General features: G+C 32.1%; 1 protein-coding gene across 1 annotated transcript in view; it reads right to left on the bottom strand.

Annotated features, from left to right (window-relative positions):
- Positions 1-8469: 8469 nt before the first annotated feature.
- The window catches only part of LOC142329540 (uncharacterized), a 137525-nt gene continuing 126451 nt past the window's right edge, over positions 8470-19543 (bottom strand). The window contains exons 31-33 of the mRNA XM_075374212.1: positions 18961-19089; positions 10343-10450; positions 8470-8838 (exon numbers count right to left, since the gene is read on the bottom strand). Coding sequence (XP_075230327.1) covers positions 8665-8838; positions 10343-10450; positions 18961-19089 — 411 coding nt within the window. The 3' untranslated portion in view covers positions 8470-8664. The remainder of the gene's footprint in view (positions 8839-10342; positions 10451-18960; positions 19090-19543) is intronic.

The following is a 19543-nucleotide window of genomic DNA, read 5'->3' as shown; positions in this document are numbered from 1 at the left end:
TACAGCAAAAATTACTCGACCGATCGAGCTGAAATTTGGATGAAAGTAGGTTTTATATCTAGAAAGAACATAGGACTACTGCCGTTACGCAATGGTTCACCGTTTCAAGATGGTAACCGTTTTGATGACTTGCGGTAACAACCGGATTATGTTGCATATTCAACCTTACTATGACCAAATCAAATTTGGAGACCCCACGCAGTGTTTAAAATTAAATTTTCTACAAAAAAGATCTCTGTCTTTTTTTAATGTCTCTCTCGGTTATCGAGAAAAATAGGTGTAGCGGTATACGCCATACGTTCCTCTAAACTTGTCATTCATTTTTAAGCGCCTTTAGTTTCCATTTAACATTGCTTTTCCGATGACAATAAATAACTTACAAGGGCAAATACTTCAAGCGGCTGGTCTCCATTCGGAATGTCAATGCTTCTCGCACGGGTAATGCATGTAGAGGGAAATACTTTACAGTCTCCTGTGAGAGCAATCTGTATATATGCAGTCCAGAGAGAAAGCCTGTAAATAGTGTACACAAGCCCGTTGTTTGGATTATTTTGTTCACAAACTGTTTCACCAAAGCACAAAAAAAAAAATTAAAATGAGAAACGAAGTGTCTGTCACTACCTTGTGGCGTATGTCGGGTAACGCTAAAAACTATGCAAAATATTTTTTTACCCGTACGAAGATGAGCAAAACCAACTACAAATACTATTTTTGAGATGAGGATTGATTACTCTGAAACCCGCATACATTAGATCACTCAAAGTTTCGAATCTTGTGCTCACCAAAGTGTTCGTTCCGAAGAAATTACAATACACTGGATAGTTTCTATAAATTGAACAGGCTTTAATTGTTAATCAGTATTACTCTCGATAAACATGAAAATAATGAACATAGTGGGTCAGACGGGAAAGGGGTATGAAGCAAGCCCTGACCCACTAGTATATATATATATATATATATATATATATATATATATATATATATATATATATATATATATATATATAAATGTGTCCCACGGAAGAGGTATACGCCTTTTGATCTAGTATCAGTCACCTATTCCCCTACCGATTCTGTTGAAACTGTACAGGCCTTTTAAACGAAAATTCTAAAAATGTCGTGAAGGATTAGAGAAACAAAATGGCGGTTTTCAAATAAAAATATCAATTTCAGATAAATAACATTTTTATTCATTACAAAATAGCTAGTAAAAATTATTAAAAACAGGTGTATTACAAAATGAAAACAACTAAAATTATGAGACATTTTTGTACGAATTAATAAAGAAAATAGTTTACTAAAACTGGAATCTATCGATAACGACACACTGGTAAAATCGTTTAATAAATCCTGTGTATGCATTCGTAAAGAAATGTTTTGGAATTCGTACAATTTCTTCTTCAATGACCCTCTTCAACTTTTCATTAGCGTTAAGGCTACTCGATTATACACGCTCCTTTAAATAATCCTACAAGAAAAAACACAGACAGTTAGGTCTGACGACCTCGGTGACCGATCCAAAAATTCATTTCCGCGACCGATCCGACGATCCTGAAGACGAGTATTTTGTAACAATTTAACCGGGTTTACAAAATTAGGCGCGGCTTCATCTTGGTGAAAAATAGCGTATGTCATTTGTGGAACAGTAAAATGAGGCGCTATTTGTTGATTTAACACTTCTAGGCATCTTTTTACAGTCATTATGTTGTCTGATATGTTGCAGGATAATATACCATTGACAGTGGCAGCTCCCCGGACGTAATGCATTTTGATTTAAGTCTGCTTCTGTTCTAAGAATATGAGGGTTTTCGGCGTTGTAGTAATTACAGTCACGCCTGTTTTTCGTACCGTTAAGGTAGAAAGTAGATTCATCTGAGAATACGACTTGTTCATGCCAGTCTCGATCGACTTCATGATGCTCAATAGTACGTGAACAAAACTAATCTCTCCATCCGGGTCATCTTCCAAAAGATTATCGACTGGATGGCTTTTAAAAATTTTATTTATTCTTTGGGCCGTCGATTTTGCCACACGAGTATTCAAAGAAACTTTTCTCACGGAAATAGGTTTACATGGAGATCGCAGCAATGAAGCGCACACCGTTATATATTTTTTTCGATCAGTAGATCGGCTTTATTTTTTAACTACACTGCCGGTGCTTAACAGCAAACACTTCCACTTAGAAATTGACATTTTGGTCGGTGGATCATCATCAGGTAATTCAGTTCTGAAATATCGTATGCTCTGTGATACGTTGTCGAATGCAATGGCCCGTGCACAACATTTGTGCAAGGTTGTAAATCCCGTTTTAACAATTAAATGTGTACACAGGAAAGTGAAGCGAGGCTATGATTAATAATTAATAAGTTCCATTCAATTTGAACAGCCGTTAACAAACAATACATCATCTGGTTTTAATGACTTTTAGCAGCTATTTTGCAACGAATAAAAAACGATATTTTGTTTCTATAAATCCTAGAAGGTTGAAATTTTCACATAACATTTTTATAACTTTCGTTAAAAGGTCTCTAAAGTTTTATTAGAATCGGTGGGAAACGGGCGACTGATGCTAAATGAAAAGCGTTTCGTGGGAACACGGCATATATATATATATATATTTTTATATATAGGTGTTCATAAATAATTTCAATCGTTGAACGTAAAAAAATAAGATTTACCAAATGGTCCTACCTCAACGATAAATTTTTTCAGTACGGCACTTCACACCCAAGCATCTAGCGGGTTCCAAAACTTTTAAACGGAAAAAGTAGAAGAATTGTGACGTATAATTTTAAAGAACATTGAAACCAAAGGTTTTGACTTAACTAATGAAAAATTGCGTAACTCGGTCTGGTCGGGTCGACTCGGTACTTGGTGCGTTAAGCCTCGCGACTGCACCAGTCTGCGGACCGTACAAGCGATATTTTTTCTATGAAGTTGTGAAATTTCATCGGTTTAGTTAGTGCCGACCGTCGCCGCTTATACCGCCACACCCGCGCGAATTAAATACGGTATGCGTGCGCACTTTTGTTAGAATCACTGAATTAAATAAACTTAAAAATATTATATTTAAAATGATAGATATATTAATCAGTGCTAGTGCCTTACGCCTACTAGTTATGCTGTTGATCATGCCCTAGCTTTTGTAGGTTCCAATCCACACCCTCCGTGGAGGCAATCGCATGTGGTGTCGGTAGGCGGCTGCTTGACTAATAACTGTAAAATAAAGGAAGGATAGATAGGAAATCTTAATTAACAAATGTTGGGGTTCAATATAACCTAGAAATTCACAACCCATTGGCAGTTTTTTTTTATTTGAATGAATAAAAATGGATTTAAAAATATTATCCTTGTTCTTTTGCTTTATTTACCCTAAATCGACCTTCTAACCGCTCTTTTGTTTCTTTTTTCTGTAACCACGGCCAGATGTTGAACTACATTAATGTGTTAAATCGTATTAAATGTTTATTTTTTACATTTCCCACCTACTGGTTATTTTTAGTTCTCTGTTATCTGCTGAATAACGTAGATTTTACGTATTCTTTGACCTTCAATGTGTTATCATTTTCGAAGTTTTTCAAGGATTTTGGCAGTTAGTGAAACTATGAATTTTAATACAATTCACTAATTACAAATAATTAGTAATTATAGCTGATTGACATTTAATGAGTAACGCATTTCTAAAATTACTTGTTTTAAAAACACATTTAATTAAGCAAAAATAAATACCATTTTTAATTGCAAATAAAATTATATTTACGTACTTAGGTTTATTTAATATAGGTTTATTTAATAAAAATGTTAATCCAACATTTTTATTTAACATTTGAAATATGAATTTAATGTATTTTGTAATATTGGAAAAAAACCTTAAATCAAATGTTTTCTATCACCTCTTCATTTATTGAAAATTTCAAAATGTAAGTTTTGAAAAATGTAATGTCATGCGATACACATATACGCAAAAATTGGCAAAATACTGCATGACTTTCTCGATCATTGATAATGAAAATTAAGAGTTAAGAGCCAAAAAACCGGATATATATTTTTCAGAGGTGGGGAATAAATTTAAAGAAAAATTTTTCTAAAAATATTCATTTATAGCCTAGCAGATTTGTTTAAGTAAAGCTATCTCTAAATCAAATATCCCCTTCAGCCTTCATAAAGGCTAAAATAAGAAAAAGAAAATTTCAAAAACTTTTAGCATTTTAGGCCTATAATTTTAGACATTTTAGCTTACGATAGAGAGCTGCACATAGTATTTGTTGAGTTGAAAAAACATACGACAGTGTTCGTATTATGTATCTTTGGGTGGCTGTGAAAGACTGTGGAGTTAAAGAAATTTACATACATCCAATAAAAATTTTCATCAGGGTTCTAAAAGCAGGTTTATGGTCAGTGCGCATTTACGGGATAACTTTGTTGTTACTAAGGGTTTACAGCAAACCTAAAACTATATTTACAATTTACTGTTTGCAGATGATCAGATCATTTTGGCAGAGGATAGGGATGATATTTTGTATATGATGGAGAGCTTAATTACTGAATACAGGATATGGGAACTAGAAATTAACATAACAAAAGACACAGTACATGGTGGTTGGAGGAAAAGGAGAGGATTTAGAAATGTCATTAGGTATTGGAAAAAATCTGATGAATTTAAATATGTTGGGATACCATTAACATCCCAAAAGATGGAAGATGTACAACAGATATTATGAATATAAAGTGAAAGAAAATTGTAAGAAGGTTGCTTTCCGTTTCCTGGAATAACCATATCTCAACTGAATTTCTTGATTACTAACTCTCTAGTGTGTTTTCTGGTGTCGAAACTGTCATGCATACAAAAAACACATTGTGGCTCTCTTTGTCATGACCCCTGTTGACATAGACTAAGTCCAAATACCTGATACCTTATTTTTGATTTTTACACTATTTTACTCTGTTGCCGCTGGTCCTCTTCATTTTTACTCTCATAACACTTATTGCTATTTACTAAAAACCGATCTACTTTTAAAACTAAAGAAAGAATCTTCAAAAACTTCACTTGATTTGACAATTAATACGATCCCTGAAAGCTATTTCAACACTAAAACCGACACTAGTAACCATTTACAGAGACTTCTGCAAACAGTAACTGTGTGATTTGCACCGAGCTGTGTTAGAAGTTGCATCCTACAACTGAAAATAGAAATTATATTATGATAATTGTTTAATATTTTACAGCGCTGTGAAGAAGTCTCGGCTCTCTAGGGTGCCAAAATGCACACTTTGTGAACCACTGCATAATGGAGTGTTAAATTTTCTTTTCGTTTTTAGATTACTTATAGATATAACTTTTATTTTTTAGATATAATTTTCTTTTTTCTTTTACTATTATTATTTAATGCTGTATTTACTTTTTATAGAAAAAAAACAATATTGCTTTGATCTGGTAATCAATCATGAAACTGTTGTAAATGCAAAAAATATCATTTAGTGTTTTTAATTATTAATTAGAAAAATAGGTATAATAAAATTCATTTATATGAATTTTTTAGAGTTTGAGTGGTGTGCCAAAGTACCATGAGTTTGTTTGTACTTTCATGAATAGAAGCAAAAATTGTTAATGGTTTCTAGACCATTTCAATCAGTCCTTAACAGATTTATAATGAGTGAGTAGCTATTTTTTAATCTTATTAGAGTGAAAAATATTTCCCTGTTGTGTTGAAGCAGCATATACAGACAGAGTGTCCCATGAAGAAATGGAGAAACTATCATGTTCTACTGGTGAGAATAAGTAAAAAAGTTTATATAAACATATGTCTAGTAATGCTTTGTTTTCAAGTTACAGCTAGCGAAAGATTTCACTTGGATTTAAGCTGTTCTAATAAAAAGAAGACCTACTGCAATTTTTGGGACCCTAATTAAATAGTAGAGATAGTGATTTTTTTTTGTAATTTGAGTTGGTAAATAGGATAAAACAGGTCAAAGAATTGTAGCTCCAGTAGATTTTAAGATATCTGATGTAAACACACACAATTTGGTGTCAAAAAACAAGTTTTTTTTTAGGTTTGTAGTGCAATAGCTTTGTCAAATGATTAATAAAAAGAAAGATTTAGTAACAAAACTTGTAGAGTATTCTGGGAAAAATAATGTAAATACAGCCAATAAAAAACGTTAAAAATGGGTTGTTTACTGAAGCAAAACAGAAGAAAAATCGATAGAAAATCGTATTATTCTTTCTTTACCTAATAAATTGTTTTTAAAGCGTTCTTTTTAAACATTCTTCGGTGTAACATTATATTCTCCATAGCCCAGGCACTAGTACTAGGTGAATTTCGTGTCGCACTGTTTTGTCAAAAAACAAAGTGTGGCACATTCTATGGAAAGAAAATCTTTATCCCTTCCACCTGTAGAATGTTCAAAATTACCCAAAAAATGCTTTTTGGAGGATGTACATACACAAAATAGATTGCAAATGATTTTGCAGCACAATCATGCAATGCCATATTTTTCTTTAGTAACTAAAACCACTTTAATGCTAATTTCTTAAACTGGACTGACATAGTGAACCATTAGATTGCCCCCCGATCACCCGACTTAATGGCACTAATTACTTCATTTGGGGTCATATGAAAATGATAGTATACCACCAAAAAGTTAATATTAAAGAAGAGTTACTCATTAAAGTATGAAATGCTACTGAATTTATACAAAATAATTCTGAGATTATATGGAAAGCCACCGGGAATATTTTAGGTTGTTCAGAGTGCAGTGTACATTATGAAGAAGGGAATTTTGAACAATTACTGTAACTGAAATTTTGTTACCGTTTATCCTTTTGCGTATTTTATTTTGCTATATTAAGAATAATGTTTATGAGGTACAGAAAGAATAATACGATACAGAACAAGACTGTAAGTGGTATGCTATGTTTGTTCTGAGAAAAGATACTACATTTAAATATAAAAACTATTGCTTTATATTAATGAAATTAACATTTTACATTATTTTATTAATGGTAGAAGAATTTAGTAATTAAATGTTTTTATAAAAACATACATAAATAATTAAAGTACCATTATATTTTTCAATAGACTATAATTATGAATTATGATGATTATCAATTATTATGAATTATGATGCCATAAAAAAGGATCTCAGTTTCTGACTAATGCATAATAGTCCTAAATAACTTTTAATAGCTATTATTTAATATATAGTTATCATCATTACAAATCAGCTGTATATTTTCTGTTTTGTGTAAAATGCTTTATTACTGTGGCAAATCACAGCTACTTACTTAATAGTATGTGCGATTACAATATCATAATTGTCTAAATGGTTGAGCTGAAACTCGACTGGTACTATTGTGACACGATGGTGGATTTACATTATGATTTCAGTCTAAATAATTACCAATTAAGGAAATAGGCAGAAGTGTTCTTTTTTAAGCCCATTAGAAAAAAATTAAATGAAAAGTAAATTTATAAAAAGTAATACAATCCTTCTCCTTTATTCTATTTTAAATCTTTCACTTAATTTGCCGTAAGTATCTAATTTGAAATTGTTATTTATGAAAATCAATTCATAAATTTCTTCTCTTTCAATGGGTTTAATTTTATCTAAAGGTTCTTAGGTGTAGTTACTTTAATGTTAAAATTGTGAATTTAAAATATTTATTTTTAAAGCTAATTGTCCAGTTACAGCTTTTATTTATCTGGAATAATTCCAGATAAAAAGTAATATACTTTTTATTATTACTGGGATTTGAACTCAGATCTTTCTGAATGAAAGACTACCACTCTTAACACAAGAGTTTGGAGTTTGGAGTGCTACAAAGAAAGTAGTCTGTAATTTTTCTCTCTGTAGTATCTGTTTTCTTTATATTGTATATCTCCTAATTTTTTTTGTAGATTAGTTTTAGGTTCTTCCATGATATTGCTCCACTGTCATGAATGGTGAAAACTACACATGGTTCACCAGTGTGATAAACAGATATTATAATCAATATCAATAAAAAAAATATGCAATTTTTTCCAAAAATTTAACTTGCTTGTTTATAAAATTATTTATAACGGAATTGTTAGAGAAATTGTTCATATGGTTGGCCTTTTTTTCTTTTTTACAAGTATGTCTTATTAAGCTTTAAAAAAGAAAAAAAAAACTTAAAGTATCTGGCCCTTAACTTTAATAAAAAATATTTTTAATAACTGGAAGATTTCTATATTTCACCATTTTGCTCAAACAAGGTATGTGGCAACACAAACACCATGTAGTAAAGGAGAATATTTTTAACTGATTTAAAGAGAAAAAAATACAGATTGAATATTTAAATAAAATAAGATGATACACGGTACAGAAAAACTTTTATCTTCAGTTTTCTTTAATTTTATTAAAAAAATTATTTACATAGAAAAATTTACATGTAAACAGTCATGATCTCTTATTTTATTTTTTTAAAAAAGTTTCTGTTTTCATTTTAAGACAATGCACACAACATACTTATACATACATCACAGTTGATTGTTAGATATGTACTTTACACTCACAGCCTTTTACTTGTTTATGAAATTAGTATCATGTATGTATTTTTACATGTTTACTTGACATACTGGTATACTAGTCTTATAAAACTACCATTATTAGAGGGTTTTTTTTGACGAGTTACAATTGCTCTCTTCATGTTATTGGATCATTATCGTGTGTAAATCCCTCATTAGTGGTACCATCATTATGTGTTTTATTCTCATTTGTTTCTGTTACTATTTGAACATACTTGTATCTCATCGCTAATAATATGAAAACACCCATTACCACTAACATTAAACCTCCGTAACTAAAAAATTGCATTGCCTGAAACAGAATAAAATTGTAAATCAGTGTTATCTATTGCATCGTCATTAACATCAATATCCTAGTAAATAATTTGACAAAGTGTAGTTTTAATAATTTTCTGAACCTGATTTCTTAGGAATAATAAATTGAGGATGCTTTTCCATATTATAAGTTAATCTGTTTAGTTTTACTGCAAGCCACTCTTTTCTTAAACAGCTTAGTCAAGATTCCCTATTTGGGAGTAGAGTGATTCTCCACCAAAAACTCAAACAAAAAAAAAAAGAAGACAAAACAGGGAATATTTACAGAAATGGTTAAGCTTCTTATGAAAGTTAGCAACTTTTCATTCACTAAAAATACATACTCTAAATGATAACTGGTAATACCATTTTATTTTACATGATTCTACCATCTCTTTCTTTTCTGTTCTACCTTAACGTATTTAACATACTCTTCTGTTGATTCTAATCTTAAGTATACTCTCTTACATTAATATATTTTTATATTTAATGTTATCTATTTTAATTTTTATAGTTATATGTAGTCTATTCCTGTTGCTTTCTTGAACTTGTATGTAATAATAATTTTTATTCTGTGTTTAGCTACAGAAATTTAATGTAATATATTATATAAAAGAAAGAAATTAAATAAAATTAATTAATGTATTGAATTATTATTGTAATAAATTATATTAATTAACCTTAGAATAGCCATTTTAATAAAATAACCTTTTTAGAGTAATCTGTTTGTTTAGTAAAATAAAAACAAAACAAAATTATTAATTTTCCTGAAGTTGCATCAGTAACTACAAGAAAATGAGGAGCTACAAACTATGTTTAAACTAAAACATAAGAAAGAATAAAATAATTTTTTTTTCTTTTATTGCAGATTTTTTTTTAGTTTTTTAAACATAAATCTACATGAGCAACATCACTGTTCATGTACATATTTTAAACCCAGTGCACACTGCCAATTTTCTGAAATCTGAATAGGTAATATCTGTTCCATTAACATGGCCCAATATCTATTACCAATCAAAAATGAAAAATCGCTACCTTTATTATATGGTATATGATAAAAATACATTACTTATATACCATGCAGGATATATACACTACAGAATACCTTCTCTGCAAACCATTTTTATGAAAATGGTTTGCAGATGATGAAATATGTTTCATCATCTGCTAATACAAATTAATTCGCTTATTTTATCTTATAAAAAATTTTTATTTAAATTAATTAGTTTTGTATAAAGTTGTTTAATTAATCTTATGAAATATTTGCAAACTGATCTGTTTTTTATATCATGGAAATTGTGTTAAAACAAGATTTTTTTTTTATTAAATAGAATATTTTTTTTAATAACAAAAATTATTTTTAAAACTGAATGAACAAACTTAAGATAAAATTAAATCTGTTTAAATAACTGTAGGTTTTTAAAACATTTTTAGTTACTATTTCTGTGTGTGTTTTTTATTTAGATTTTGTAATAGCTATGTATGTATAAAAATATACTTACATGATTGTCTGAATGTAGTAACTCTGCTATGAATACTACTACTAAATTACCTAATGATGTTGAGAGTAACCAAAGTGAAGATGTCACACTCTTCATGCTGTTTGGGGCCTTAAAACAAAGTACGGTTTAAATTTTAAATTATTACTTCGTTTTACCACTTACCCAGATATATATATTTTTTTAATTTTAATATTCAAATATCTGTTTGTTTTATTAATCAGAAATAAATTTATATTATACACTTAAAAAAAATGTGTTAATTATCATCTTATTTCATTATTTTAAAATTTAATTTATTACAGAAAATCTATATTGTTAATTCTTCTTCTTTTTCTTGATCTCTAGATGGCGTTTGGATTGGATCGATTCCTAAGCCCATTTGCTGCTGCAGGTGCCAGTGGATGTCTGATTCTGTTAACAAGAGGTCTCCATGCATGGCAATCCACGGTCATTATCCTGGCCTCATTAAAGTTTAGCTTGCAGGTTTTTAATATCATCTCGATCTGCTTGATCCACATTTTCTTTGGAGCTTTTCGTTGGACTCTCCAATGGATGATGAGTCTTTCACGCCAGAGAAGTTTGTGTGATAATCGGTTTCCACTCATTCTACTGAAATGGCCAAACCATCACAGCCTTCATTTTCGAATCTGTTCCCCAATTGTTGGCTGTTGATCGCAGTGATGGCAGATATCCTCATTTTCGATGCGATCACGAAGTGAGGCTCTGATGATCTGACATAGGCATCGCATTTGGAACACTTCAAATTTGCTCAGGTCTGTCTTAAGTAGTGTACATGTTTCTCCTCCGTACAACAAAACTGGCCGGATCAGGGTCTGCAAAAGATGAATTCGGCTCTTCAGCGAGATGTTAACTTTGTTTTCACAAGCACCACTTCAGGGAAGCAAATGCTGTGGTTGCTTGACCAGTTTGACTGTGATTTCTGCCACAGTTGCTGTTTTATTCTGGATCAATAAGCTGAGATATTTGAATTCTTGCACGTGTGTAATTTGCACACCGTCCAATTGGGCGTTGATGCGTGAGCCGTCTGTTAGTACATGTGTCTTATCTGCATTTATTTTCAGGCCATAAGACTGGGCAATGCGGGAGATATCATAGAAAATATCAATGGCCTTAGCATCACTGTCAGTGAACACAACACTGTCATCGGCAAACCAAGTCAGTCAGAAAGCCATCCTCTCCAAACTGAATTCCTTTTCTGCCTATTATATATTGTTAATTATTTTCACTTTTATAATTTTAAATATTGCTTACTTAATATCTCTGTTATTCATGTTGGCTAGCAGTCAAAATTATACAAAATTATCGTTTTTAGTTGAATTTGATTAAATTTACTCCAATTCATTGAGAATAGTCGCCTTAGCTTACATATTACCAAAACATCATGGCATAAGTAAAAAATTTCATTAAATTATCTTTGTAATGAAAAATATTTTTTAATAACTTGCAAACATTTAAAAAATTTAATTTTAATTTTCTTTGATGATACCACCATTTAAGCTTGAAGCTTGTGCGTGGGATACAGAAATGAAATTTAAAATTAAAGATGTCTTAAATACAGGATAAGTAAACTTACTAAATTTTGACTTTATTTTATGCAGAGAATAATGTGATAAGCACAAAATGTAGGTAGTAACATTACATATAAATAGCTAAAGCTTAGAAATATGAATCTGGAAACATAAGCAACAATGCTTCTGAAATTTGGTATTTTATGCTTACAAAGATGAGATAATATAAATTAGATTTATATAAGATATTTATACAAGTAATTGTATATTTAGAAAAAGCTTGGCCAGATATACTTATATATATTATACAAACCAGTGAGTTTGTTTAAGCAGAATATATTTTTGTCGTAAGTTCTCAGTTAACTTTGAATGAATGTGTTTTGGTGGTACCTTTTTTCTTATTTCTAATTCATTAATATTATTATTTATTTCTAACAGTTTTTTATATTTCCTTCTTGTTATTTATGGTGTGTTTGTTTTTTCAACAGGTGCTCAGCTAAATTAGATGGTTTTATATCTTTATTTTTACATTCTATCATATTCTAAAATTTTTTAAAAAAATTTCTTACCTATACAAGTCTATTTCAATAAATTAAACGTCGGAGGCATAATCACTTTCATTTTCATTTTATTAACCGATTAATAACTATAAAAATAATAATCTTGTTAACCATATAATTCCAATAATCAAAGATTTACGATAAAAATATTTTACATATTTACTACAAATACTTTTTTATACAAGCTGATTGTCTCCATATGAGTTCTCTAAGTTTAACCTTAGTGTCGAAATGTAAGTGCAAAATTTTGAAGAAAAAACCAGTTATATATAGGTTAAAAGACAATTATATTATTCTACTGAGGGTACTTTGATGACATTTTGGTATTTTACAGTCCCGTTATACGAAACATTCACATTATAGTTTTAAATAAATAAAATATTTATTTATTTTTGTCAATAAATTAAGTTTCTTGTATTAAAATCAAATGAAACAGAATTTCAAGATGCCAGGGATAAAAGATGTAAATAAAAAAATTAAACTCTGATGAATATTCCATAAAATTTGAGGTTAAAAGATTAGCAAAAATGAGAGAAATGAGAAAAATATAACTAGTAGTTTCAGTGTTTATGCAAGGGAACTGAATTTGTTGAATTCTAATTAGAAAATAATAAGCGCATTCTGAAGGATTATATATATATATATATATATACACACACAGAGTGTCCCATATAAAACGCAACCCATCAATCACTCATCCATGAAATTTCAAAAGTCAAGCCTACTTCCCTACTCGTTACTGAAATGGACTCGTCCAACATCTGAACATCGCGGCAGCGCAGTAGAACACTACCGATAGTAACAACAATGCAATCATAACGTTCAGTGTATTGCTAGAGACAAGATGGTGTTTTCGCTAGATGAACGTGTTTTCATTGTCGAGTCGTACTTCAGTACGAAATCAGTGGTTGCAGTGCAAGATTTGTTTCGCCATAAGTACCCAGATAAACCAGCTCCTAACAAAACATCAGTATTAAGGTTAGTTGCAAAATTTAGAGAGACCGGTTCTGTTAATAACAAGGAACACAAAAGATCTGCGTCGGTGTTGAATACAGATACAGTCACTGAAATCAAAGACCAATTACTCGCCTCGCCAAATAAATCGATCAGACGTTTATCTGCTGAAATTAATTTGTCTAAATCAACTGTTGATCGGCTGACCAAACGATTACAATTACGACCTTATCGCATTCAAACGGTTCATCGACTTCTTGAGCCCGACAAAGAAAGACGGTTACAATATTGTCAACGGTTCCGTCGATTTCTGCGTGAGGGAATTAATGTTATGGATTTGTTACTTTTCACAGATGAAGCACAGTTTCATTTGGATGGCTACGCAAACAGCCAAAACAGTAGAATTTGGAGTGCTGAAAATCACCACCTTTATCACAAAAAACAATTACACCCGCCGAAGTTGGGTGTGTGGTGCGCGATATCGCGGAAGAAAATAATCGGTCCTATTTTTTTCGAGTACACCATTAATGCAGAACGATATCAGGATATTTTATTTCAGTTCATTGCACTCTTGAAAGAGGAAGACAGACACTGCTTGCTACAACATGACGGTGCGACATCGCACTACGCAGGTCCAAATTCTTCTGATTTCGTTGATATTTGGTAATCATGTTATCGGTCGAGACTTGTGGCCACCAAGATCTCCAGATTTGATTGTGGCGGATTTTTTTCTACGGGGTTACCTCAAAGAAAAAGCCTACAGCAACAAACCACAAACACTTGAACAATTGAAAGTCAATATTGAACAAGCTGTATTAAATATCCAGCCACAAACTTTGAAAAAAGTAGCAAGAAACGCTGTAAAAAGAATTGAAGCTTGTATTCAAGAAGATGGCGGCCACTTCCAACTTTTACTCTAAATGTAAGGTAACGGATGATAATAATAAAATTTACATTTACACATGCCTTTTTATTATTTCAATACCTACCAATATAAGGTTGGGTTGCGTTTTATATGGGACACCCTGTATATATATATTTTTTTTTTTCAAAAGGATATGTGAGACTTAAATAGTTTATATGATCTTAATTTGTTCCGCCTATCTGCTTTGATATTGTTATTATGATATCATTGCCGCCAGGTGTAACACCTGCCTATATCTCCCTCATTCTTCATCTTCTCATTGTAGAAGATTTGTGATAGTATTCATTATTTATTAAACTCCAACTTCTTAAGCTTTCTTTCATTGTGCCTATTGAATTCAACTTCTTATATTAACAACCAACCCTATTGACATCCTCCATCAACTATTTTAACTTTTAAATTTATTTTAAAACAGGGACAAGGTATAGTTAATATATATATAAAATAATATATATATATATATATATATATATTAAGTTTCATTTAATATGCACAAAGTGTTTCATTTTAAATGCTCCAAGTGATTTTGTTGTAAAATATGCACAATACAAAAAAATGACCTAAATTAAAGTTACTGAGATTGGAAAGGGACATCTCGTGGTGACCATGGATTTGATCTTGACCATATTTCAAGATTAATATGATTTTTTCAAATGCAATGATCTATTTTTGACCCCACCAATGAAAAGAGCAGAAAATTTTATGTTGGAATTTGTATTTACACATAGGACCTCACACGTTTTTTGAAGAGCATACAGTTAAGGGACTCCTTGGGGCAACCCGGGGCCAAGGGCCCTATCTCAGGGCCACAGAGCTCACTTCACTCACCATTCCCATCTATCCAGAGGGCTCTGCCCCCTGGACCCCTGCACTGTTCATTACCCTCATTGTGAGAATAATACTGATAAATAACATTAAGTATTCAGGCTTTATAGAGACCTGAAAAAGAAAATAAATTACAAAATATAAAATAATAGTAGCAGTGGTAATTAAAGTACACACACAATTGACAAAGAAAATTCATAGATTATTTCTTTGCCATGGAGGCTGAAATATAACAATGAAGTAAAAGAGTTAATATCTTTTTCCTTTATAAATATTTTTAATTAACAACTTCACTCTCCTTGCAGGTGAAGAAATATGAATATTTTTTAAATTTTAACCTTCAAGGGAGCTAGGGCCTCTGTCTGTGGCTTAAAACCTTTCGTGATATAATACAATTGCATCCTGAAAATTTGAAAGTAATCGATCAGTTGGTCCTTCAAGATTTTTTGAGATGAATAGATCTTTCTTTTCCTGTTTAGCCTCCGGTAACAACCGTTTAGATAATACTTCAGAGGATGAATGAGGATGATATGTATGAGTGTGAATGAAGTGTAGTCTTGTACATTCTCAGTTCGACCGTACCTGAGATGTGTGGTTAATTGAAACCCAACCACCAAAGAACACCGGTATCCACGATCTAGTATTCAAGTCCGTGTAAAAATAGTTGGCTTTACTAGGACTTGAACGCTGGAACTCTCGACTTCCAAATCAGCTGATTTGGGAAGTCGCCATACTAGCTAACGACAACCTGTCACATGTGAAACAATACCTGTTCCCAATTACGTTGCTTAATAAAAAAAAAAAACAAAAAAAAAACCGTATCCACTTGCATCTGATTCAGATTATTATACAATCTGAATTAAATATTCACTTTAATCGAGGTACTTTTGTGTGATCGTGTCGTGATTGAGCTGCGCCTTTCACCAAGCTCTGAATTTATTAGAAAACGACCAACAGAGGGATATATGTATTAATAACACGTGCAACACTGCACATCCAAACCAAATTCGCGCATTATTCGCAATTATTTTGACCGCTTGCTTCCCTTCATCTCCCACAGAGTTATGGGAAAGATATCGATCGCATATGGCTGAGGATATTTTGCATAGAGTACGCCTAGAAAATACCAATATGACCGTGGAATTTACAGAAGGCATTTACAACGAAGCATTGATAAATATTGAAGACAAGTGCTTAGCTATTGCAAATAAAGTTCTTAGTCGATCGGGAATGCCGCACCCACCCGAGCTGCGATTGCTTCATTTGATGTGGATTTACGCCGTGAACAGAGTTACAACATCGGTGATCTTCAGTCATATGTCCGATCAAACATTCCCAAATTAACGAGTAAACAGAAAGGCATTTATGATCGCATAATGCAAACGATAAATGACTGAGTTGGGGGGACCTTCTTCTTGGATGCGCCAGGAGGAACTGGGAAAACATTCCTCATTAGATTGATTCTAGCAACGGTTCGAGTAAAAAATGACAATTATCCTGAGCGGAATATTAATCAGCCAAAACTCTGCAACGGCACGCGACTTGCAGTTAAGAAATTGATGAATAACGTAGTGGAAGCAACGATTTTAACGGGGCCTTTCAAAGGTGAAGATGTCCTCATTCCTAGAATACCCATAATCCCGACCGATACACCATTTTAATTTAAAAGATTGCAATTCCCAATTCGATTGGCATTTGCAATCACAATCGATAAAGCTCAAGGTCAATCTTTAGAATTGTGTGGTTTAGATTTAGATGCGGATTGCTTCTCACATGGGCAACTGTATGTTGCGTGTTCCCGAGTCGGCAAACCAGAAAAACCAGTGGAAAAACAAAAAAAATATTGTATATCCACAAGTATTGCAAAATTAAACTTCTATGAAACGTATGCTTTGTTTTGTTTCTCATTTCTCATCCATGCAACCACAATGTGCCACAGCAAAGCGTGGCGGGTAGAGCTAGTATATATATATATATAGAGAGAGACATATTTTACTTTAAAAAATATTATCATTATTAATCTATTGGGTTAACCAATCAACTATACAAACTCATAAATTAACTTCACTACGTTCACGTTTTGTGAGCGCTGTCATTTCCTTTTTCCTATATTTATGGGTTTCTATTCTTTTTTTTAAGGTATTGAGATGTTTGTCCAATCTACACCACGTTACAGTCTTTACACGAAATGCTCTGTATTACGTTGGCTTGTTAATTTTATTCTATCAGCGATTGCAATTTAGAAAACATTCTAGATTGTTGTAATTTTGATGGGCTATTGCAAAATCCTTTTTTAGGAATTTTTTAATATTTTCTGACACATAATTTTCATTCTTACTAGAACCCTCGACTTAAAAAACCAGCTCATTTTCGAAAACAACATCGATTTAAAACAGTATTTTCTGTGTTATAGTGTAGAATTTTTAAAAAAGCTGACAACAGTAGGGTGGGTGCACACACTTGTGTGGGTTGTTTCTGAAACACGACTTACATACACACACGCGCGCGCGCGCACACACAACTTAATTTAATATATCTATCATTTTAAATATAATATTTTTAAGTTTATTTAATTCAGTGATTCTAACAAAAGTGCGCGCGCATACCGTATTTAATTCGCGCGGGTGTGGCGGTATTAGCAGCGACGGTCGGCACTAACTAAACCGATGAAATTTCACAACTTCATAAAAAAAATATCGCTTGTACGGTCCGCAGACTGGTGCAATCGCGAGGCTTAACGCACCAGGTACCGAGTCGACCGGACGATCTAATTCGAACCCCGGGTAGACCGAGTTACGCAATTTTAAGTTTGGTTAGAATATCTGCAAATACTTCCAAGTACTCTCCTTTCTTTTTCGTGTTTAGCCTCTGGTAATTACCGTTCATATAATACTTCAGAGGATGATATGTATGAGTGTGAATGAAGCGTAGTCTTGTACAGGCTCAATTTGACCATTCCTGAGACGTGTGGTTAATTGAAACCTAACCACCAAAGAACTCCGGTATCCATGATCTGGTATTCAAATCCGTGTAAAAATAACTGACTTTACTAGGACTTGAACGCTGGAACTCTCGCCTTCCAAATCAGCTGATTTGGGAAGATGCATTCACCACTAGACCAACCCGGTGGGTTGAGATGAATACATCTAAAAACCTTCTTCTCAGTTCTCTCAGTTAGGTAGGATTGGCCCCAGGGTCCAGGAGGTGGAGGTCCAGGAGGAGGGGACCTAGGAGTTCCTTGACCTCTCTGTGGCATGGGGCCAAATCTGAGGCCCTGCGCACGACCCTCCCCAGGGCAGTCCAGGATCCCCTGAGGAGCACCCCAAGCCAGTCAGGCCTCTGGATCCTCCAGTGTTTGGATCACTTGTGATTCCTGCCTAGCCAAAGGGATATGCTCTCTGGATCTCCGCACTGTTCATTACAATCACAGTTGTGAGAACAGTACTGACAAATAGCAGTTAAAAGTATTCAGGCTTTATAGAAATGTGAAATAAAGACTAATTTACAGAAGATAGAAGAAAAGTAACTATGGTAATGAGGAAAACTTCATAACTTATTGCCATGATGACAGAAATATAATGAAGTAAAAAGATTAATTTTTTTCTTCTCTAATGAATATCTTCTTTGGGATAACACAAATGTATCCTGCAAATATGAAAGGAATGGGTTGGATTAGTTCTCCTGCGATGCAAGGATATATAAACAAACAGACTTTTTTGGCTTTAGATTTATGGATAAACTACTATTAATTTTTTTTTTTTAAATTAAAAAAATAATAGAACTAAATTAATAGAATTAAAGAAGTAATACAATAGTAGTGCTTACCTGCATAAATGTAAATTCTAGTCCAGTTATTGAGAAAAATATTTCTGCCAGTGTTATAACAACAAACTGCGGTAAAATCCAGAACATATGTATACTATTTGGTGGTGTTATTGTGAATAATTTATAATTCTGTAAATTAATAAAAATATTATTTATTAATTAAAAATTAAAGAAAAAAAAGTTATTTTTTGCATGATGAACTCACAAGCTTGTGTACTGGAATTTGTAAATTGAAATTCTACATGTATGAAAAATGTCATGCCTGATCGGAATTTGAGCCTAGGATCTCAAAATGAGAGGCTGTGAGACGTTACCACTCCATGGAGATCAGCATTTGAAATGTAGTTTTAAAACTGTTATCTTTTATGTATGGGAAAATAATATGGTAATATAATTATCCTTACTGTTTGTCCAATCTCTGTTCTACAATGTTAATAATAATAATAAATCCATACTTTCATTTTTGTTAATTTATAATTTACAATGAAAAAGAAATGATTAGTAAAATTTGTTTTAAATTAAAATAAATAAGTTGGCAGGTAAATATTTGTAAAACGGCATAAAGTATTTTGACTATAATACT

This window comes from Lycorma delicatula, chromosome 8 (assembly GCF_047948215.1).
Source record: "Lycorma delicatula isolate Av1 chromosome 8, ASM4794821v1, whole genome shotgun sequence".
In the NCBI taxonomy this organism is placed as follows: domain Eukaryota; kingdom Metazoa; phylum Arthropoda; class Insecta; order Hemiptera; family Fulgoridae; genus Lycorma; species Lycorma delicatula.
Note: the sequence above shows the minus strand (reverse complement) of the source record. Positions and strands in the feature narration are given on the sequence as shown.